General features: G+C 38.7%; 2 protein-coding genes across 2 annotated transcripts in view; one reads left to right on the top strand and one right to left on the bottom strand.

Moving 5' to 3' along the window:
• LOC143187637 (uncharacterized) overlaps positions 1–3,775 on the bottom strand; it is a 167,394-nt gene extending 163,619 nt beyond the window's left edge. The window contains exons 1-2 of the mRNA XM_076391877.1: positions 3,725–3,775; positions 3,428–3,501 (exon numbers count right to left, since the gene is read on the bottom strand). Coding sequence (XP_076247992.1) covers positions 3,428–3,482 — 55 coding nt within the window. The 5' untranslated portion in view covers positions 3,483–3,501; positions 3,725–3,775. The remainder of the gene's footprint in view (positions 1–3,427; positions 3,502–3,724) is intronic.
• A 19,728-nt stretch (positions 3,776–23,503) lies between these two features.
• LOC143188350 (uncharacterized) lies at positions 23,504–24,757 on the top strand. Its single transcript, XM_076392557.1, has 3 exons — positions 23,504–23,842; positions 24,004–24,125; positions 24,415–24,757. The coding sequence occupies exons 1-3, from the start codon at positions 23,504–23,506 to the stop codon at positions 24,755–24,757; spliced, it is 804 nt and encodes a 267-aa protein (XP_076248672.1).
• Positions 24,758–25,054: the final 297 nt, after the last annotated feature.

Raw genomic sequence — 25,054 nt, 5'->3', positions numbered from 1 at the left:
GTGGAGCGTGTTCTCCTCTTGGGGGTCTGTACTAGGAGTGACGCCACGGACACAGTAGGGTGTGTGGAAAGACACACTCGACTGTGGAAACTACACGATTCCGCCTTTTGCACATTCTCTTTACCAGCCTGTCGGAATCAGGTCTACTTCGGTAGCTCCTGTGTGGCAGCAGGGAGCAATGGTCAATTGACTGAATAGTGTAGTGCCGTACGCCTCTCCGACCTACCGGCCTTCAAGGTGGTAGAGCTCGCATCATCGCTCGTCTATTTCATGGTTGCATTAGCTGTAGAGTCCAATTCAATCAAACCATTCCTAATGATAGCTCGACAGTTTCCTACTTTAAGGTCCAAGCTAAAGGCATGCATGGAACCTAGCTTCCATTCATGTCCTTGGCTTGTTAGTTTAAGATTTTTGTAAAGGGAGATCGATGGAACTTTGGTTCCATCTATCTCCCTGTGGGTCTCCACTCGCAGCAACCTCCGCGTGGTGAGACCCGGGCAATCGGTTCTGTCCGAGCTAATGGCTGCGTATTGTCAGTAGATGTAAGATAGTTGTAAGGAGTGTTTGTACGGTTTCTTAATTTGTTAAAAGTCGTCTTCGAATTTTGTAATTTTCGTCATTTGAATTGTTGGCTAGTATGAAATTCCCAAAGCCAGCGTCACAGATTACACAGGATCGCTGGGTGACTATCATATGTAATATCAATTTACTTGTAGAATGCAAAGTATTACGAAGTACTAAAGAAACTGTCTGATTGCAAGCGTAATGAAGAATATTTGTTTGGACGGGGATCATATGAATTCATCTTTGAAAATAATTGATTAAAGAACTGAAGCTATCTAGAAAGTTTTAGTAATTAGAAAAATAGAAGTTTTATGTTTTATATGGACTTTGTCAATTATTTAACTCCCTGCATATGTTTTATCATTTTGTTACTAACTTATCAGGATACCCTGTATTTAATTTCGTGTCGGTATTATAACTTGTATTCTTACAACTCGTAGCGCTGCATTCTTGTTTCATTCACAGTCGCTAACATTGAGCGTGACACAAAAATGGTAATGGAGCTTTAGAGCCTCAAAAGCTGGGGACAGAAAGAAGTATTGTACGCAGATCTATTCGGTATACATACTCGCTTGGGTAGTGCTGTAATTTTACCTTAGTCTGTATCGATAATGTCGAGAGCGTCAGGAAAATGGTAACAGTTCTGCAGAATTCTGTTTAGCTGGGACACAGGAATACATTGGATATTCCTTATCCTACCTATCCTTCATTAATGGCCACAGTATTTGAGATACTAAAGACAAGAAAGTACAATGGATCATATATCTTCTCTTGCGGCGAGTTTGTGGTAGGATATAGATCGTTCGCTAGCGCCGTACTAAAGGTTGTTAACTATCTTGCAAGACTGCCATCGATAACTGAGAAACCTGTAACGTTTAATGTCTACAACCTCTTCGGTATGCATGGTAGCCTGATAAATATTTTTGCACTGTGGCGGCCGCGAGGTTTTCCGCTCTTCTTCAGAACCCAAAAGAGCGCAAGAACGAAAGATAGCACATTCATGTCATAGACCTCTCTTACATCAAGAAAGAAGCTTCTTTATGTTTATTTCATATGCTGTTTTAATTACAAATGTTGTTAAATAAGGAATAACTTTGATACAAATTTCTTATTGAGTTTATAAAACTGACAATACTTTGAGAATGCTTAATTTTACATTCAAGGTATGGGAAAGTTTTTCATTTCTCTTGACTTACAAATAAAAGGACTGCGGTCAAACTTTATGGATCTAAACCAGAATATCCTAGATAGTACTTGAAGATCTTATTTGTTTAAATTTTCTACAGAGTATATACTATGTTTTACGTGTACAGTTAGGTGGTTTTCAATCTGACACGAATATATTGCTTCATAAAGATTGGCGGTAAGTTAAGAGGGCAAATTCATCATGAGGATACCTGACACTAACACCTACGATAATTAAACTTCGAAACATACGTTCACGAGATAGTTGTAGACACGCAACGATGCCTGATAATTGCATGATGATAACAACGTTGATAACTTTCTAACAACTCGAACTAGTGGATAAGAGTATCAGAGAAGTTTTTGTTATCTTAAATTGCGATTAACTTCTTTGAAAGACAAGAATCGCTACTCTTCGACTATCCTATAGATCAGAAGTTTTACACTGTTTCACCGTTTCTCTTTCTGGTTTCTAATTGTTTCAATGTAAGGTCGTAAATTCAGTCTTTGCCAACTTTCTTTAGATCATTCCAAGTGCTTTGAGCAGTTCAATTGAGCAGTTCATTCGACAATGAATTTGAAGAAACTAAGTTAGAAAAACTTAAAATAATTTAATAAAATTATTATGAAAACTAGATAAAAATGTTAGCATTCTTTCAATTGTGATGTCAACAGAAGTCAATTCGTTATTAAATTTAGCATAAAATATATCGTATAAATTAATTAGAACTACAGTTTTCTTTAAACAGGGGATTGTATTTCATCGATACCTAAATATAATACGAAATAAATAAATAAATTTAAAAAAATCAAAATAGAATTTTAGGTAGTTATAAAGTTTAATTCTAGCTGAATATATTAATATAAAATATGATCTTCTAATGTGACTGTAGTAATTCTATTATTATAAAAGATTACAGAAAATAAAGAAAAATAGAAAAATATATATAAGACGTACTCATTGTTAGTAAGAAATATATTCTTATTTGAATGATAAGAATTAGTTCTTAACTTCCTTGTATCAAGAAAAGTATATAGTTCAATAATTAGTTTTTTACTACTTCATTTTTTTATCTAGATCCAAGAGGTTTTTAAAGCGGTTTTTACATTTGACTAGGCGATTCGAAAAAGTACTGAATGCTGAGTAAAATATATTAAAATATATGGAAGTTCATATATAGAGTGAAAAAGTAAAATAGTAAAAAACTAACTATGGCATTGTATGTTTTTCTTGATACCAATTAATTTTCATTTTCAACATTCTTCGTTATAGAATAAATGATTTACAAGTAAAGTTATGTGCAGGATATAAATGATTCATTCTGCATATATCTGCGTATTATATTATAGAAATACAGCAGGGAGCACAAGTATTTAAAAAACTAAAGACAAAAGTAATGAAAGAATTTGTTAAATTTTTCATTCTCTTTTGATTTTGAAATTTTGAAATTTGAAAAATTGTTAAAAATAATATAAATATATAGATAATATTGTCATATTATACTTACATTAGTTTTCTGTTTTAAAATACATGAGTTTTTACGGTCAGATATTTGACAACTTTTCAAGAAAGCAATTCAAACGATTCATTTCTCCCGCCATATTTCCATTGTAATACGATACGCACAGGACGCGCTCAGTCGAATTCCCAGAAAAGGTATATACATGAAGTACTCACCAATGTTGCAGCACATAAAATCACCCATAAGTTTCATGTCCTTAGTCTCTTTCATTGTTGCATCTTCTCATGCTCTGTAATATCCTAAAATTAGTTTCATTTGCTTTTAATAACCTTTCTAAATTTGTATATATCTAATACGCATGCGCACAACGACTTCTAACAGAGTATTGAACTTCGGTAACTAATAATTACGGTTTCTACCTTATTTTCGGACACTAAACGCGAAATTATATCACAAAACAATAGATTATTGATAACGTAAACAAATTATATAGGATAATTCAATTAATTTACCATTTTGTAACACTTTTATCCGTAAAAATGTCAGAAGAAGCAGGATACCGTCAAACGAGACGAAGCGTCACTACGCATCTAATTCCGCCTTCAGTGCGCAGAGCGCGCGACAATCGCAAATGTCGCGCTTCTGTTGCGTTCGAAAAACGCTGAAAACAGTACCGACTTCAAATTGAGAAAATCCTAGGCTTGATAAATCAAATTTTGCGGGTATGTGTAAACTAAAAAATATTAACTTTCATCATGTGTTTTAGCTTTTATCTGAGTAACAAGACTATTAATTGCATTTCTGTTTTTCTTCAAGAAATTGTATCGTGCGTGAAGGGTTATGGCTACATATGCATACTTGATGACGAATGGGGGCAGTAAAGAATTGATAATTAGCGTACTTCAGCGATTATATGTGAGTTATTATTATCTTTTCTCTTATATATATTACGTTTGTTTCTCTTGAAATTGTGAATTGTACTTAATTTATTTGAAATTGGGAACTTTGACTAACTTATTGTTGGTTTACACTGTGTAATATAATATTTGCAGCATCTATTGTTGCTTTTTATTGATTAGTAAAAATGAAAAATCTTAAGATATAAATGTGATAGTTGATTAATTAGCAGTGTTTAGATAATTATGTCTAAATTCGGGAGAATTGGTTAGTTCGTTTTTATTTTATGAAAATTTATGTGCTTCTTTCTGTACTGTGATCACGTGGTACATTATTTCGCCAATTTGATGAAAATGACGCAACTTTCAAATGAGTACATGTTTAAACTCTTATTATATTGTCAGTGAACGAGTAAATTTACTATTTATGAATAATTTGTGAATGTTCATGCAAACTGATATTTTTATAAATACAACTTAACAATTGAACTGGTATTATATACGTATATAAGAGACTTGTTAGTACTCCTATTGTTAGTTTTTTTTAGATTATTACGATTGACAAGATAATTTTGTAGTAAATGCTTGCAATATACCTTTATGATGTTTTCACCCTGAAAATGAATAATAAGAGATACAGGGAATCAATTTGGCACAACTTAAATTATTCTTCAACCTGGCCAGATATGTTTATTAATAACGACATTGGGAACGTGTAATTTGCTTGATGCATATTTTAAGTCACGGACATGCTGGCTATCTTTAATGAAGATGAGAGGGGCTGTGTCCATAATTCATATTTCCCTCTTATCGTATAGAAATTTTGTTCGTGTTTTTTCTCTCGCTTTTGAAGTTTTATCCGGGTAGACATGATTTTCTCTTCTATTTGGTCAAACACGAATTTCGTTTAAGAAAATTAATGCACACTTTAACGAGTCTTCAATTTCGTGACTGAAATTAATTTTAACGATGGAAATTTGTTCACAAGCTTATCAAAGCCTCTCAAATTTTTTTTATAAAAAGATCCTATCAGCTAATATGGAAAAGAATTTTAAACTGCACCTTGCAATTGCAGTGTCTATACTTCGTCCAGTCTGAAAAATTTTAAGGCAGACTTAGTAGAATATTATTAAGACTTTCAACACAACACGTCAAAGAAGTAATCGAATATTCAAAAGTTCTGCATTATACCATAAAGTTCTGCCCCTTTCACAAAACAATTCACTCCACGACTGTGACTCATCGCTCTATCATAGAGATCTAAGCATAATTTTATTCGGAGCCACGATTACATTCGAGAAAGGACCATGAACAACGCATTCCTTTCGAAACATCGGCGTTGATCAGACACGCGTGGCCAGCTTCCGCGAATCGACTGGATTATAGATGAGCTGTTGAAAAAGGGTAGTTCGATTAATTTCAATTCGATCAGTCGATGATGGAGGCCGGCCTGTACGCGAAAAACCTTCTAATTGAAGTGCCTAGCCGCGGAACGTTCCATTACGCCGATCTCCAGCGACTAGCCTAACAGCAATCACGAACAGACTCAGGGAGCGTGAGCGAAAGCATAAAAGCGCGGGCTACACGTCGCTGGGGCAAAGTTTCATTGCACCGATGCGCGTGGTACGCTCCTTCGTAAAACAGTATCTATAATGCATCTGCCACGCCCTGAGGAACTTCCATCGCGACCCGCGCCCGCGAATATCGCTGGAACCCGTTTGAATTCTGCCTGGAATCGAGTTTACCCCTTTCTGAGGCCTGATAAAAGCATCGTTGCACGTTAATAAACGTGGATCTGCTTGACTGGCCGACGACTACCGATCTATCGATGTTGATTGGCGGTAATGGTATCGGGAAGTGGTTGCGATCGGCGATCGCGTTGTTGATTTAACCCTTAGGTGATATATTCCGTTATCTTCTGCGACGATTAACGCTTGAAACTGGGAAGATGAGGCCTTGGGGTCGATAGTTCAGTAGTGATTTACCTTTTCTATGTGTTGCAGATTTAAATGATTCAGCAGTGTTATTAGATCACATTTCGTGAATTTTTATATACTAGATTCTAGATTCAAGCTTTACCAAATATGAGATATTAATAATATTCTTTGATACAAAGTTAACGGAAAGCCTAGATGATTCTCTAAATTAAAGTCACCGCTTAGAAAATCCTTGTACCAACTCCTTATAATTCTCCAGCAAGCAATTATCATCATGACACTTTAAACATTTTCTCATATTACTCTCTACTTAATAAGCCACGTGTGAAATTGAAAGGACCCTCCAGCCATAAACTAACATTTTCTCAACTTCAACAACTGAATACTCAGCGCCATGAACAAGAACACTTGAAATTCGATTCGTGTATATGCAAATGATTCTCGCATAGATTCTCAGTTACTCCTACCTCCCTGCCCATTTATACCAGCGTACGACAAAGCTTTCCTATATATCTCTCCCACGTGCTTTGCCCGAAGTAACCCGATTTTTGAGGCCCGTCAGGATTCGCTGAAACCTCAGACCTACCCAGCCTCGTATCTCCATCGGACTGTCGCCGTCCCGTGAAAATAGACCTCGGCGCTACTCGATACGAGGGATAAGATAAATTACCAACGGCGGACGAGCGGATCCTGATCAACCGGGTACCGCGGACATTTGATGGAATCGTGCACGACGCTGCCAGGCCAGCATCGAATCTAACAGCGAACGTCGCACCATCGAGGCGAGAGGACTCGAATGCTAATGGCAGATGTGATGCTCGATGCCAGACGAAACATTTCAGCCGTGCTGAGATCGTCTATCGCCCTCGACCCTCTTCGTTAGCGCGGCTACAAAGAGTCCAGCCACGCTGCCGCGAGCCTTTGTCTAGACCGGACATTTCCACCAGCGGGTCACTTCCTACAAGAACGTGATTCATTCGTCGGTATTACGTCGCCTGGTGCGTATCGGGCTGGTATCTTCGCCACGGGACCGCCCGCGCTTCTGCTGGAATGTGCCATCCGCGGGCTGCCGTAACGGTAGGCACTCACTGACCCTTTCTTTGCTTATTTTTCGGTCAACAGCCGCTGGCTGAAATCTGTTCCGGTTACGTGCTTCAGGTCTAGCTATCGCGATTGTTCGATAGCGTTGAGGTTGACAATTTTGGTCAATTGATGGTGCTGTGTGAATATTAGTCTATTGGGACTTGAGTCTTAGCAGGATTTTAATGCACCAGGTTGTTGTAAATGAAATGGCTGTGTTTCAGAGTTTTTAGAATTGAAGATTTAGAAACTTCTTATTTGTTCACGAATATATCTTCATAAATATAATATAGATAAAGAAGGGAGTAATGGAAGTTATTCCATGAATGTCCATTATTCTCTGCAGCATCAACGATTAAAATCCTCCTTTCTCGATTCGATCTCAACACAATCCTCCGATCCCGTGGCTCGTTCAAAGTCCATTCCCCGACTACCAATAAATTAATGGCTAATATCACATTCAATTGGCAATCGCAATTACAATATGTCCAGTCATTTTAATGGCCCTTTACTCATTGTCTGAGTACTGTGGATTCCACTGCCGTTGACATACCCCTCGACAACTTTCACAAGGAGAGACACCTGTGACGTGGTCGGGCATTGTGTCGACATTTCACAGGTGACTCCACCTTCTGCAATCCGGGTTTATACTGGCTCAGACACTGCCTCGTTGTATTATCTTTCCGCTAACCCGTAGATCCTTCGACAAGATACCCATTGTCCGAGAAGGTTATCGCGGTGCCCACACCGAGCTTCCACCACGTGCACTTCCCCATATTCATCTGTCTGAGCAAATGCTCCCTTCTCGAGCCTTTCTTCTTCTACACTTTCGTTTTAAGCGCTTTTGAATTTTTGGAAGTTTACCTGTAAGTTAGGAAGATTTCTCTCATTTGTTAATTTTGGCAAACTTAATGATGGGTGTAGTCTTATGCTACTGCATCCATTTATTTTAATTATATTGAAGTAAAGACTATTATACTAATTGTTGAAGTTATTAATTTCCAATCTATCACTACTCATTTATCTTTCGCGGTGTCCGAGCAGAACGTAATTATCATAACATCTGTAAATAAATCACTTCAAGAACTTTTGCTCGGAGAAAATTAATAGGGAAACGAGGAAGTAATAATCCGAATGCCGACGACTATCTATCCAGTTAACTAAACAATTAGTCGAGGTTAAGGACTATAATTTAATAGATCAATAACAATTGACACAAAGGTCAACACCGTAGGATCTCATCTGATGATCTCTGATCGGGTGACTAGGGTCTTGATTCTTTTCGCCAGCATTCCATTTGTCGATCTCCCGTGCACCGTTACTGTAATTCGCTTATTAACATTATAATAAGTGGAATAAACAATAATAGCTTCTTTTATTCTATCTGTGTCACAGGCACAACCGTGTTTCATTGCGAAGCTACGTCTAAGCACGATAGGGTTAATTGCAGTTAATCATTTCGTTTTCTTCTCTCTCATTTCTTCCAGCTTCATCACTCTCCATTGTTCTTAGTCTCGCGTAATTACTTATTTGATGAGATAATAATACATCTTATAAAGGAATAGGGGCGAATGGTCAAACGGTTCATGAACAGTACCCTAAGAGTTGATTCGTTGAAGCTACTTGTTCGGTATTAATACCCTGAAATTTGTGGCTTCCTCTTTTCACGAATTACTACTTAGGAATTTATTTCGTGAAACATTTTGACAGTAAAATTGTTTGACTATAAATGTTTAATTTCGTATGATTGACAAGAGAAACTTATGATTGCGAGGAATAAATTTGCTAATTTTTGTTCTGCTTTAAATCGTATGTTAAGTAGTGAATACATTAAGTCACATTCGCTTTACTGATGGCGAAAAATATTCTAAAGATATACTTTCAAGTTGTCTACAATTTGCATATATTTCTGTCACATAATCTCATTTCCATTTGGAAGTTTGTAGTCTGCATTCGATAGGCATTTTCTACTTACTACAACAAGTACCTGTTAGTATGCAGCAATACCTAACATTATTACAAAATTATAACACTGATAGAATTGTTACCCCAAACACTGAGCCATTGATACCACACACTAACGTACTAATGAACATTTTATTGCCTCATCAATGCAACGAAGATAACAAAAATCGAAACTACCAACCATAATATAGTTATAGATGCCAGTTTACTGCACGTGTATCAGCGTAGAGTATTATATGCAAATTATTATTCTACGCTCCATAAACTTTTTCCACCGTCCGTGTTTTCGATACTCCGTTAAATTAAGGGGTCACGAAATAGTTGAGGTAAGAATCCAGAGCAGCCTTGCGAAACATTATCCAGGAAAACTGGCTGCATTAGAATACCGTCTAAATGGCATAACTGTTTCGAGCTCGGATTGCGTTGTAGGTCTAATGTCAGGGAGGTAGTGGGCAGTAGAAAAGAGGGATAAAAGCGAGAGAGAAAATTATGGGGAGCCGACACAGTCACGAGAAGGCCTTCTAAGGTCGCCACGAGAAAGAGAATTCTCCAAATACCTTCGCAGAGGTTGTGCTCGATTTACAGCGGATTGATTTTATAAATTGATTGTCCCAGTATTATGATAGCGTTTCAGATGTAATTTAGCAACAATGTCGTGTCGAAACGTTGAAGTTCGTAAGGGCAAGCTGAGAACATCTATTAAAATCTGTGTATTTATGGTATCATTACGAGTGTGCTGAGATTTCCAGGGTTTGCAACAGAGCTGAATCATAATCCTAAATCATATACCTTTTTTCTTTCGCGGACTGAAAACTTACCGAATTTCGTAACTACTGGAGAACTTACTGAAGGTTTTTAGTAGGTATTATCTGAAGCTTAATTAATTCTCAGCATATAGGAGGATCGTAGAAAGTGTATACTACCCTGCCATCTTTTCTCTCATTACAGCTTATTAATCCCCAATTAAATAAGTCCTATAACGTAACGTGAAATCTTTCCAAGTTCTCACCGTCTATGCATTTCCTCTCTTATGAAAGATATTACAGTTCCTTTTTTCCCCTGAAACCGACCTTTCAATAGATATTCACTTGAGGCTATTATTTCGTCCCGAACTATATTGTTTACAAATCATTGGTGGCCAATCTTTGATCTCGGCATGCAATCGTGGTTGCAGTAACGTGGGTTTCGTTTTTATCGCGACTCTGCTAACGGAAAACGACGAAAGGCATATCTCGCGAGGCAGTCACTATTAAGTTTCGGATTATATCCTTCACCTTCATTTTTATCGGCACACCTTGCACGCATACCTGTCGTATCTTTCCATATAGTAGCTAAGTCATTGTCAGCCAACCTCTGCTCTGTTTCCATTATGAAAACGAACGTTTCTATCGCTGCGCGCGTATTCGTAATGCGGCACGAGCCTTTTCCGATAATTTCCAACGGGTGTCTGATTAGGAATTTTAATAAAGAGAAATGTCCTCGTAAATAGCGATACGCGGAACAACTTAATGGATCCGCGGACGTATGAAAGAACTGTTGCGCCTTGAAACGAATGACGCAATAATTAACACGTAATCCCTTGTACGGAATCTTATTGCCGCCAGTTGGCGATTTCCAACGTCGCTGCCCCTTTCAGTTGTATAATATTTAGGAGAATTTACGATACTTTCGCTGCCGGACGTGTGCAATCAATGAGAATGGAGGCTGATTATCTTTGGACGGGGAGAAAATTATTACCGCTTGCGATAATCTTTGCAATGGAGAATAAAGTATGTTTGAAAGTTTTAGTATATATAATAATGCTTGGCGGTATGTATTGCAAAACGTGTGTGGCTATTCTGACCGAAAAATCGGCTGAAATAAAAGGATACTACTCGCTTATTAAATTTAAGTCATTAAGTAAATTTCAATTTACAGCGTCGAGCATTTAATCATTGTGGCAGCTAGAATTCGATCACTGTGATAGATAGTAAATGGTCAGTTATTCGTTTTCGGTGGACAAGATTGTTTCCTGAATATTTCTTAGTAAGTGTAATAGGAAGTCAGTGATATCGTATCTATATTAATTTACCTCTCGATCATGCTGTTTGATGAATTATGAATTATTCTCCAGATTAACCAGAATTAACCCACTAAAGTACATATTACACCTGTGTTATAACAGGAACCTGGAAATTGATTAGCAATATTTTTAGTAACAAACAGCTCTCCTATCGTCACAGACGCAGCATGATGCGTGCCTTTAACAACGAACAATTCGAAAGTGTTGAAGTCTTCACGACAGACCATGAGAATGCAGAATAGCATCAGAAGGCGTATCAGAGCAGCCATGACGCGTTCAAAGTGAGAGATCGACCAGCCAGCCTCTTCGAATAATCGAACGGCGAGGTTTCAGTATAAAACGGCGTGGTTAATTATCTAACGATTGGTAATTGCTCATTCCAAAGGCTCGCCGATCGCTTCCTCGTTCTTCCGTGGCTCGTCTAATACTCTGCAACGTTGTCGGCGAAACGGGTCGCTTTGTAACTCGGAAGAAAAATGTAATCTGTCGATTGATACAGCGGCTGGTTGCTTAGTCACTCGGTTAGGCAATTAGCTGTGACTACGGATGAAATGAACAGCCCGATTAAAGTATGATAAGCATTAATCGCCGCGCTGTATGTCATTCTGCGAACTGGATAAATTATTGTGCGAGCTTCGTGCTGCGAAAAAAGACTTCCTGCTTTCTAATCTGTTAACCTCTGTTGGACGAATCTTGCAACTTCCTTGCGTAGAGTTCTCTTTTCTTTTCAGTTTTTATGAAATTGTTAAATTCCTACCTTCTGCCTGATGAAATCAAATGAAATTGTTATATTCTGTGTTCCTGTGCCGTTTATGACGTTATTATTAGATCGTGCATCAGCCAGTTTTAAAGATCCCAGTGATTTGAAATTATCGAGGATTGAATAAGTTTCTTTTAGCTCCAATGATTTCACTTGATTATTTTATTACTATCCTAAACTATGATCCATTTTCTGCGGTGAAATTGTGCGATGACATAATACTACTGACATGTAATTTCTACGTAATTCCAAGATAACTTTTTAACAATTTCTAGATAATTTTGACGTAATAGCCACCTTTGCAGAATTTAATGACTATCTCGACGGTTTCTTGAATGAACTGATTTCATTTCACGAAAAATACCTCTGACCCAATAAGTCTCTATAATAATAGAACAATAGGCACACTTCCTCTACTTTCCAGCGCATAGTAATATAAGCCGATGAACTTTCATCGACAGTCGGTACATTGTTGCACGTGCACGCTCTTTAAACGTTGTAAAGCACGAATCGAGAGGAAAGGACGGCCTGATCCTTGACGCTGACTGCTCCGTCATTCGTTGACATTTCCTACCCATCGAGACTGTCGCATTGTACACGAAGATGGTGGATACGCACCAACGATATTATCGTATGCTGAAATCGCTTAGGGGACGTATCCAAGGGGTCTTCCTTAAAGAACGCCCCTCGATAATGATCGTCACGAAGCCAGGTGAGAAAGTTTTGCGTGACCATTTCTCCCTTTCTCTTATGACACTTAATTTTGCGATAATATATGTGACAGAACATTCTACATAATAGATTTTAAGACTGATGTAGGTGGATGATAATTTTTCTTTTGGTAATTAGTGTATCAGCATAGGCTATTATTAAAGAAGATATTCGATTTTGCAGTTTCGATATTAATTCCTTAGAAAGTTCAACATTGGCTAAATGAATATTCAATTATCATTCTCAGAAGCTCTACAAAAAAATTAGTACCTTGGTACTTACATGTCAGCAGTGAGGCAGTGAGTTATCGACTTCTACAGTTAATTATCATTACAACTGTTCAGTGTTGATGTAAGATACGTGGCATTGATTCGATAAGGTATTGGTTAATTGTTCTACCATCCAGAGAAATGTTAATGAAACGCCGGTACCTGGCTACTTCTCCCCCAGAAAAAGAATTCTTACAATTCGCACTGTAATAACTGGTTGCACTACATAAACAAAAAGTAGACTAGTACCATAATAAAACCTAGATCTGATCGATGTCTCTCTTGAAGAGTGGACTCTGTTAAATGAAATTGCCGATCAAGTGTTCATTACTCTCGAGGCTAACGAATCGGGAATTATTGACCGGAAGGAACTGACAAGAGGTGAACTTTTATGCTTCCCGACGTAAACGTATTGGGGTTGTCGCGAACTTGATTGCAGCGAATCAATTATTAATTATTGACCAAGGGTAGGGACGTGATCAGACCGGTTCAATGAGATTGCATGCATTAGAAGTTTAATGTAATTGAGGTTCATAGAGTAATAATATCGTCATTGGCTATGCCCACGTTAACATAATAAGTGTTTTCGCGCTCTAGGAAACCGAGAAGAGTTTGATCAGGATAAACTTTAACAGATCCTTTACTGCATATCCTTAGGTCCTTATTACACTCCCTGGAGAAAGAAATTCCTCTTTTTTTATTAATGTCATGTTAGATTGATGATGGTCGGTAGCTTGCCGTATAATTGGTCCCCTGATTCACTAACCAGGTCCGTTTCTAATTAATTATTCAACGATCTGATTTCATTGAAGGCCCCAGTCAGTGACTTTCCGTTAGAGTATTAATCTTATTCATTTAATAACTCCTGTTTTAATGGAATAGCAATTTTGGTCCTCACAGATTTTAAATTGCCCAATTTAGATAAATCTCACGTTTTGAAATAGAATCTAGCCCTTTTTATTGGACATGACTGGATAATTCTTCGATAAATAACAGTCTTAAGTTTCACAAACTTTGTAGTATTTTTACGACCCGTTTTTCCTCGAATCACGCGAAATGGCTATGTTTTATTGGCGAATATAGTCCAACATGTCAGATACTGTTCCGAGCGAATATCACACAAGACGAAAAATGTTTGAAGTCGTTGGAAGTTGTTCAAACGCGGTCACAAGTAAGCATAAAGAAAGAATTTACAGTGAACACTGGACGATATCAGTCAGCTATATTGCAAACTTCATACTCTTTCTTTACACTTTATTCCGTTTGCTACGACCTGTTTTCTCCGTTTCTTATCCAACCACGAGGCGAAATGCCATCAGACCTGTAGCTCCGGATTACTGTTTTATTTCGTGCAATACGGTATTGAATATCATATGACTACATTTTTTCTTCGATAAATAATATTTGTGCCAGTCGGCCGATTCGATTGCTGCTCAGTTTATGCAGCAGTACCGGTTGCATCTGCATAATGTAGCAAGTGGAGCGTGCGTTTCTTTTCTCCTTGCTTTCTAGAATCCTATGTGGTTGTCAAATGACAACCAGAGGGTAAAAGAGAATTGTACACAAGATATTCAACCGTGAAAAATAATACATATGTGCAAGTAGGTGCCTTGAAATAAAAATTTCAGTTCTGAGAAAACTATAGTTATTAAGGACCTTGAAGATTTATTTTTACGAAATCGGATAAAAAGATAAATTGATAGAGCTTAAAGATTGAAATTAGAAACAAAGACTCAACAGCAATTTCATTATTTTTCTTTTTGTCTGATTTAAACGTTTTAAACTTCACCCTTGAATTTCACACCCCCGCCTGTAGCCAAACACCTCATGTACAGATGTTTAATAATAGGTGTCAGAAATTTTAGAAAGTGATTCTACATGCTAAAAAAGAGCAAAAATCGAGAATAACAAAATTGCGTTTGAGGCTTCATTTCAAATTTATTACATAATTAGGATAACATTTAAAGTTCACACGAAGCACGTCTGGCTTGAAACCTATTCTACTGCGAGTGAGCATAAGCCAGGTCAAATACAGTGAATAAATCGAATCAGACATATTTCAGCAGTATTTTAAGTGCTTCTTTATTAATATAATTAATAACTCGGTACGTAGGTATAATACAACGATGTCAATTTCGTCGATTTTCATTTTCCCCTAATTTTAGTAGATACAGTCACTTTTCAAAATTTCTGCCACCTGTCATCGAACACCCTACAAACTGTACATGTCTACATATAATTTCTAAAAAGGATCATTACTAAAAATGTAATACTTTTCTCTTAACCTTACACATCAATAAGCAAACTTAAATAACTAAATAATCCCTCAATTTACCTACATAAAACTCCTTTTTTTATAATTGGTTTTAATCTGACGACACAGAAATACACACAAATACCGTAGTTACGAGACATTGCACTATCCAACTCAATTACATCATCTACAAGAATCCTCAATGTTCTCCCTCGCAAAAATCCCAAATCTGATCTCTCGTCGCGAAGACACCTCGTCACCGTTGTTCCTTCGACTCGCCGGTCGCAGAATCGGCGAAAGGGTCGGTAAGCAAGAAACCGCGTCGTCATCGCGGACGGCGTTCAATGGGGCGCGAGAATTCGAGTGGGACAGCGGCGCGAACGCCTCGGCGCTGGCGATTTCCTCATTCCACGAGTCGGCGGAATCCCGGTGCGCGAGCTCGTGAGCGGCGATCCAATATTTCATCGCATCGGTAAATAAAGGCGGCGCGTCAGGCTCTCGCATGCCAACAGCGCATTACGAACGCGCTATTAATTGCTCGCGCGCGAAGGATCCTTGATTTACGCGGCCTCGGTAGAATAAGACGCGCCGCTGCGACCGCTAAATCATCGCTGTCCCTTTCCGTTCGCGCAGCTTTTTCGAGGGCTCGTTATCGGCTCTCCTGCCCCGATATTTTGCATTTCAATGACCGACTCGCGCCGCGTTCCCCGCGCGCCTGGAGACTCTCTTCCACGTCGGTATTTATGGGGGGCTTAAGGTCCACTGGACCAACGATCAGGGGAAACAACGTGGATATTCCGCGTCTGGAATAATTCTTGTGGACCCTTTACTGTGGGAGCCAGGGTGGTATTAAGCCTGGGGAGGCTAACAGGGGGTTTGTTGGGCTTACTCGACAGAGGGTGGATAAAATATACTGCTTTTTTTGGGTGTACGAGGTGCCCCCTGTGACTCTTGCCATGGAATTTTTTAATTTTTCTTCATCTTTAAACATTCTGGTAAGCTTCATCTACCCCTCATTTTTCGAATTACCATAAATGGGAATTGTCCTATCTGAGATTTTGTCAGAGGGAACGTTTAAAAATTCACAGGAAAGGAATAGCAGGCCAATCAATGGATGTCTTTAAGTGAAGACAGAGCTGCTTCTCCAATTTTCATCGACAATGCGCAGCGTGTCGAGACAAAAGCGATTTCCTGTTTTATCTGTGGAAACCGGTCTCAAAGAAGCCCGAGGCCGCGTAATTCTGCGAGCGCGGTTGCGCGCGTACAACGTGTAAATCCTCAACATCGTTCCTGCGATATTGTTCCGGCTATTGTATCGGCATTAACAGCCACAGCTCTCGATTCCGGTATTTCAAGCACAGGAATCGGTTAACAAGAGACGGCTACGCCCTGGACGAACGCTTCCTGAACGAGCCCGAGCTCAAATTATAGGGCTCGTTGGGAATGAACAAGTAGATGCACTACTGCTCTATTCAAAATTTAATTATACGTTCCAGTACACGTGTCTGTGACATTCTAATGCTTATAAGCATAGGATAGCTTCGGGGGAAAGTCTTCGGAACGTATAATTAATGTTATTTCTACGAATACTCGTTGTTCTAATGTCTAAATGCTAGATTGTTGAACATGATGACAGCGTTCTGGTTAGATTAATGATGAAGACTTTCTTTAGCTTTCGAATTTTATGCGTCATGTTATACACTGTTGTTTGACGTTTTGATGGAATCATTTGTTAGCATATTGTGGATGGATTCTGAGAAATACTGTATTTATTGCATTAATGCTTCAGGCGGGTCAGGAGATTTCTCGTGGTCTTCTGCAAGGTCTAGAAGGTCTCTTAACTATATAGATTCTAATTGTAGATAGTAATAGTACTTCGAGTTAGGCATTTTAGAAAAGCCATCAAAGTTATCAGTATTCTAAGCTACTTATTCAAATAATAAATTATATTATTTTTAAATAAGTGAATTATTTTATTGTTTAGTTAAGTGCTAATAAAATAAGTTTTCCTTTTATCCGTATCTCATAATCTCATAATAGTTTTCACCAGATTAAAATTTATTTTAATGCCTTCTCGTACACACACCAAGAATACCATCGTTCTAAATTGTAGAGTACATAGAATCGCAACGAACGTGGAAAGCAACTGGACAAAACAGTTCCTCGCTTTCCTGGCTTCGTGAGTCGCGTTAATGGAACGGAGGTGTACCGCGAGCTTTCGATCGCGATAAGCGGAATTGCGTTCCATTAATTAAATTCCAATTGAGACAACGTATTTATAACTGGCGATCGCGAACGAAAAAGGCCCGTGCATCGACGAGCCTCTGACACGGTTCAGCGGTGCTCCGTTGCGAAACTACTTGTTCGCGTAATTTTGCGTGGAAGGATTTAGTCATTCGTTTTGCAGTACACTGTTTTCAGCTTGCACTTTAATTTGCGTGCTACGACCTCGATGTTACGTCCAGTTCGAGGTTTATAAACGCAGGGGGCTCGTGTTGCGAAAGCATCGTGTAATAATAATGTGCTAATTGATGCCTGAGGTCGGTGATTTACAACCTTTTTATCGGCCCATTCCTTCCTTTCTAAAGAATTTTTTCTAACCACCCTATAATTTTTGTAAAACAATACTCGTGTGTAATTTTCTTATCTCACGTTGCACCGTGGAGAAATTTCACCGCTATAGTATTGATAATTCTATATGGAAATTTGCTTCTCTAAATTGGTGTAATAAACTAATGTGTATACACAACTTTAATGATTGTAATGGTGACTAGTTAGTACTATATCACGCTAATGTCATGGTGGTTCATTGCAGTCATTTGGGTTCTAGATTTATCTGTTTTAGGTGATCTCCATTTGCAACATGAGTGGACCTCCAACGTTCCTAGGTCGAGTATTTAATTCTTAACATCATGTATTACAAATCCAAAAGTGTTGCAATAGTTGCAATAGTTTGAATAAATAACTAACGAGTTAATACGAAGGTAATCGGTAGTTCGGAACTTTGAGAATATATCTGAAGAGTATCAAGGAAATACTGTACTCTGTGTCCAGTAACCTCAGGAACAGCGACCTTCGTCCCAAAATAAGAGAATCCCACCGTATCATCAGGGTCGAAGGTCCATCAGCGAAGACGATAGCGATCCTTTATCCGCTATCCTGGGTCACGGCGATTATCTTAGCCGCTAATCGATCCGACTACCGTATACGTCATCGGCGACATAAATCAAAACTCGGCGCTGGAGCAAACGTACCGCGTGATGGCTCGTTTCTCGGTAGAGAACGAGAAAAGGGCAAGAAAGGCAGAAGGTCGCAGCACGGGGTACGTAGCACGGTTCTCGTGCGAGGGTGTACGGATCGTGTCAACGATACCGTGGATTTACGACAGTCACCAAGCGAATCCATTTGTTTCATCTGCATCTGCTTAGCACGCTAATGCTGCCTTCTCTGTGTACGACTGCCTTGGTTCCGTGCCGTTCGACTCGGGTACAGCTCCAAGATTAAGGTGGACCGTCCCGAAGACCGAGAAAAAGCCTCGCTAACGGAAAGGGCGACTGTATAATTTCGCAGTCGGCCAGTTTCCTTTTGCAACCAGTTGAATCCATCCGTGGCTTGAGCGGTGCTCCCGAGGAACACGATGCAAAGCTGGAAGCGCGGGGATTTCTGCCTATGCGATTTTGAGCGAGTACAAAAGGAGACAGATGTGTTTGATTCGAGAATAGGTCTTGATTTGAGAACAAAAAATCGTAGTTTCTTTTTGTACTGAAGTTTAATGTGGTATCATAAATTATTTGAAATATGTAGTATGGACCTTCTTCGACGTGGTTTGCAGCACTTTTTCTTAGTATTTAAATTTTCTAGCTGAATTTCAGGTTCGCTGGAATTACTTATATGCTGCCTCTAAAAAATTTATTAAATTATAATTTGCACCCATTATTGAGACTTATATGCTTCGATATGGAGAACTCGATCCCCGTTATCCAGGTGGCGATTGCATTTTGCATCCGTTTGTGCAACAATTATGCTAATGCACCGACTGTAAAATACTTTTATTATTGTAATCTGCTATCTAAATTACACGTTCCATATGCTTTTTCATCGGCCGCTGCACTTAGATAACCGTAAACGGGGCTCGACAAATCGATTAAATCGTTTGGAACATAAAATAGCGATTAAGAGTAGTCTTCGTGCGTTTGACGAGAGAAAAAGATTTGATAAGAAGCAGAAAGAATGCAACTCGTAGAGACACTGAAGTTAAATTCTTCGGTGTGAAATCTTAACATGATAAGGATTTTTTATTATCGTATTAAATGTAACTTGGTTTTAATAGCGAGAGGTCACGAATTGAACTAATATTTTTTTAGGGAAACTGGATTCACAACCTGGAAGTCTATTTAAAGCATTCCTTGATAATATGTAATCTACCATTTTTATCAAATATCAAGTTTTCATAAACAAAATACAAGAACTTTATATTACGTTACATTTGCATTAAGTATCTATAAATCACTATGCATAATCTCATCCTTCGACACCTCCTGCATACCATCACCTCAACAATCCTAGAATTATTCAAACGAACAGCTCTCAACTATCCACCTGCTCCAATTACGTATCTAAACTGTCCAAGATTCTAGACTAGGTTCTCCACAGAAATTCGATAAAGCAGCGCAAGACGGATCGAGTATCGAATTCCGCGAAGGGAAACGGAAAGAAATCATTACGTGGCGGCTGCTGGCAGGTAGAGAATCCTACCGAGGAATAGCCTGGTTAATATACCTACGTAGCCGCGGGTAATGAACGCGTGTTAACCAGTTCGTTATCGGCAAAACGGAGCCCACCTTCTTCTCGCATGCGAGTCCGCGCAGATTCGCTTCGAGCTGCTCGAATAAACGACGACCACGTAGAAGAAGCAGCGGCAGCAGCAGCAGCAAAAGAAGAAGAACGGTGGGAAGAAGAGAGGACAGAGGTGGAGCAAAGAGCAGAAGGAGAGAGTCGCGAACGGAGAGGATCGAGAGGGTGAAAGGGAAAGGCGAGCAGGCCAGGATGGACCTGGTTTTATCGCGCGATGCTCGGGTAATCGTCGCCCTGCAAGAAGTTATGATTCCACCGTTTCCAGCTATCGGCGATTTTCTGCAGAACTTACTTAAGCCGCTGATCGCCGTGGCTAAGGACGCCTCCCATCCGCGGCGATCGTTGTCAGCAGTAGGACAACCGTGCAGAATTTATTCCCTATTTATGGAGAAACATATGCGATGCTCCGTCATGCCTATTGTGGATTCGTCACAGGTATGAGTATTCTGAAGATTAAGCTCGGTATCGATCATTTAGTATGCATAGTGCTTTCAAAAGTGATCCCATGGAGCAACTGGTACCCTAAATGTTTTAATCGTTGAGGGGGTATTAGGTACTTGGTAATTTTCCTGAAAGTGTGCAAGTTATTACCTATAATCAGAGTTGCGCCTCAAATTCTCTTCTTGGTTATAGTGGAAGAAATTGGGAGGTATGGGAAGAAATAACAGGTGTTCCATTGGTATCTGTCTAGACCTTAGACCCGAGGGAGATCTTAGAAGCACAATACAATAAAACATCCCTTATTTCTTCTCCCACTGTACTCAAGGGTGTTCATGTGGAAATTCTGGTTATAATGCAAGGGATATCTACAATCCTAAATAAAAGAGACAGAAAAAAATGAATGGAAAAAATAAGAATATGTCTTAAGCATCATGAGTCCTTATTTCCTATGCAAATTAATACTTGGAATGCTCAATTCCCACAGCCATAGATGTAACACTTAAAGTACTCAGACAAGTATCACATCGCAGTGCTATGTTTTAAGTCGGCGAGCATCATCCCTGACAATGACAAGCAATCAACACCTCGTACAATAAAAAGAAACACGTATCAACCGTCGAGTCTCTAATTGCTCCGATTCAAAGTGTCTCGAGTAACCTGAACGGTACCTTAAGCATCGCTAATCGCGATCCAGAAACAGCGGTACGAGCCGAATGAAGCTTTGTTGGTGTTGTTCCGCGCGCGAGCCAGCTTGTAAAAAGCCTAACAAGCGAGCGACGGGGCCGAGAATTACGACGAGCGTTATTGTTACTGCCCTTATTTTTCCTCGGCTGCTGCGTCATTCCTCCTCTCGTTAACACCCTCTCGTTAACACTCTCTCTCTCGTTAAGGTATAACCCTGTGTAACCGTAGTTTCCGCGCGGAGTCTAATGCAATGCAAATTCAACAGCCGGGCATTGAGATATCATATCGGCTCGCGTACCAACGGTCCACTAAACCTCCCGCGGCCTGGACGTGGCTGAAAATTAACAATGTTGTTTATCGCGGCAATAATATACGAATGAATGCGCAATCACGTTACTCTCGAACGCCATTCTCGGCTAGATGCTCTTCCTAGTTCCCCACGGCGTGACTTTGTTACCGAGACTCCACCTTGACCTGGCACGTCGTTCGGATGCACCGCTTGAAAAGAAATCGGAGAACGCTTATTAAGTTCCCTCTATCGAGGAGTCTCTCTGACTTACACTCGCTGCACGGTAGAACCTCCATTATACCAAGTGTCTTCTAACTACTTCTAGATACACGGTAGAACCTTTACTATACGAGGTATCTGTGTACCGCTCCTTGCTGTGCAGTAGAAACTCCATTATTCAGTGTCTTTGGGCTACTTGTACGAGTAGAATGTGTATTATTCAAAATGTCTCCAAGTTAATCCTAGATCTTCAGTAAAGTTTCTAGTACTCGAAGGGTCCTTGATCCATTTCTACGTACTTTCACAAATAGAATTTTTTACTATTTCAAATTTTTAAATTTAAAAATTCAGAACTTTAAATTTCAAACTTCCAGTTTCTAAAATAGAAAATTCAAATTTTTAAATTTAGAAACACAAATTTTTTAATTTGAGGATTCAAATCTTTAAATTTGAAAATTCAAATTCTTAAACTTGAAAATTTATATTCTTAAATTTTAAAAGAAGAAGTACAAATAGCAGAAAAGTTTCACACATAAAATCACGTAGAACACTCAATGCTCCATCAAGATGAGAAATTATTGCTCTCACAGAGTCACATAATTTACTTCGACGAAAACATTTCAATTATACTTTCACATAAAATGCCAAAAGGAATGCGCGAAACGCCTCAGTCAGATTCACTTAGGGGCAGGTGTCAGATCGACGTTAAGGGTGAAACGAAATAACAATTCCTGTCAGAGTTCACGTAGTAGATAACGCGAAGGAAACGCAGGAAGATTCACCACGCGATATCCTAATTGCGGGATATGAACTGGTAAGCAGATAAGGCGAACACTGACGTGAGCACAGCCCAAGGAATATGACCCCGTAACAGAGACCCGCCCCGAACGTCTTAATAACAATAATTAGTTCTCGCCCCGCTGAACCGCTTCGCCAAGAGCGTTTTCCGTGAGCCGTTTAACAGCTCCTATGAGAGGTAACGGCATCGAAAATGCTTTCACGTTGTTGTACCACAGGTTCCTTGCGTCGAAACGTCAATTAATTTCACTGAGTTGATTGTCTTCCTGCTGAACAACTCAGACTTTCAATCACCATTCGTTGCATTGCGAATGTGGATCGTTTGGATTGCTGGTTTAATGTTCACAGTGGCGTAAGAATATCTCTAGACTGAGTTTTCTTGCGAATAAGAGATAAGTTTTCTTCATTTCTTCTAAATTTGAGGGTTGAAGTTCCACGTTAACAGTGTCGTGATTGAGCTTAAATAGGGTATATTGCAATTATTTGTATATGAAGTAAGTACATTTAACAGTAATCTCCTTCATGTTCCTTTCATTCACAACAGCTAGAATAAATAATTGGGCCATAAATAAGAAACAATGTTTAGATAATTATCCTGAACTAATCCATCAACTCGTACGTCTAACTGTAAATCACTTCGGCTCGGGACCACCGGATTCACAGTTCTGAAACCGGTTCCAGCGGTTCCTCACCCTGACTTAACCTATGCCTAACCCAGACACTTAAACCCTTTCGTCTGCCATCCTCTAGGAACCCGCATACTTAGCAGGACTGAGCGAGATAGAAAGGATTCGTCACAGCTTAGTGACCTGGGCGTAGTCTATCCAATTCGAAAGATAACTGCATACTTTAAAGTGTCTACAAATTTGCAATCGGTAATGATTATTATCGTTTACATTTAGATTTTCCACTGTTGCATTCTGAATACTTCAGTGTTGGTAATAATGCCTTATTAATTTGCAATTTCATGTTGGAAGCTGCAACTTCAGGTCCTCCAAATTTTCAAGTATTTTCGTAACCTCGCGTAAAAAGAGGAAAGTACAAAAAGAGGGGAAACAAACTAAAATTTATTATGTTTGCGTTATATCATTTAGACGTCTATGTAACCCAATTGACATTGAATAAAGAGACGTACACTGACACGGGTGGTGCATCGCTTCTTGCAAAGGTTGTCTTCCTCAATTTTCCAGTCCTCGAAGTTACTGAGCGTAGTCGATATCACAAAAATGAAGTAAACGATATTTATGTATTCGAGTTTCATGGTGGTCAAACTTTTCACTTTTCAATGCCATGCGAGGAGTTGGTCAAAAAGATGAAGAAGGTTCCATTGAATATCGGTGTTTTTAGAATTGACGACTGCTTCCCTATCTGTTATGTCCGCACTTTCCTCAATGGTTGCGCTTGTGACTTAGTAAGAAATAATTAAATATATTTTTATTTGACAATCTAGGGGAAGTTCAATATTATATATATGTTTATGTCATGCCTGTTTTATTTTTATTAATATTATATGTTCAGAAAATTTTCACAACTAAGTTGATTATCTATGAAAGAATTTTTTTATTTTTATAGGGTACACTTCGAGTGGAAAAACCGAAACCTTTCGTATTTAGAGGGCCATTTGATTTAGTGGATCCTGGGAACAGTTTTGCAGGTCAAATGGCATTAGAAATTACAATTACGAATATGGGAAGGTATTGTGAAACTATATTCACTCTTAGTATTAAAAAGATTAATTGAAAATTTTACTTTGATATCATTCTACACATTAAATGTATTCAACTAATAAATATAAAATTATCGCTTGAAGTCATTTGTCCATTTTTAATCTTTCAATTTAATTAACATATGGTATCTTATATAAAAGTAAAAATTTTATTAACTTATTATTTCTAGTAATTGCTATTTCTAATTACTATTTACTAAATACTTCAACTTATAATTATAAAACTAACTAATAATTCTACGAACATTATCATTTAGGTATGTAATAACGCACTATGCACTTGCACCCAACTGCTTCCTCTACAAAACCGAGCCTGATGGAGAAGAGAATTTATGTACTTATAAAGAGACATCGAAAGAAATGAATGGCATTAACGGGTCATTTGGGTTAAATTTAACAAACATCGAAGAAACTCCGAAGAAACTGGATATGACCTCACCAGGCGATGTGATAAGAGATATCGCTGGAATTTCACCAGCAGCTGAAAACCTTGCTCGCGGAAGACCACCGCCTAAACCGCCACGTGAACCATTAGTGGATCCATCAGCGGAAAAGAAAACGAAAAAGGGAAAGAAAGGCAAGAAGAAAAAGGGAAAATGAATTTCTTGTGACAGAATTATCAGTAAATACTAGCTGGCGTAAGGGTAAGTCTTTTTGATCAATTAAGTAGAAAATGTAGAATATAACGCTCTTTTGGTAAACACATGCAACACCGATTATGAACTTGCAGTGACAGTTATCTCACTGCTAGAAACTGATGTTTATGCAAATTCGTATGTCTATTAATATATCTATAAAAGTGAAGCTTAATCCCCTGAAACACTGTGTTACTTTGAAGTCACATACCAATACAGTCAATCTTATTGTATTTCTAGATCACTAGATGTCATTCCTATT

This window comes from Calliopsis andreniformis, chromosome 2 (assembly GCF_051401765.1).
Source record: "Calliopsis andreniformis isolate RMS-2024a chromosome 2, iyCalAndr_principal, whole genome shotgun sequence".
NCBI classification, from domain to species: Eukaryota; Metazoa; Arthropoda; class Insecta; order Hymenoptera; family Andrenidae; genus Calliopsis; species Calliopsis andreniformis.
The sequence above is the reverse complement of the archived record's forward strand: the minus strand, read 5'-3'. Positions and strand labels throughout refer to the sequence as shown.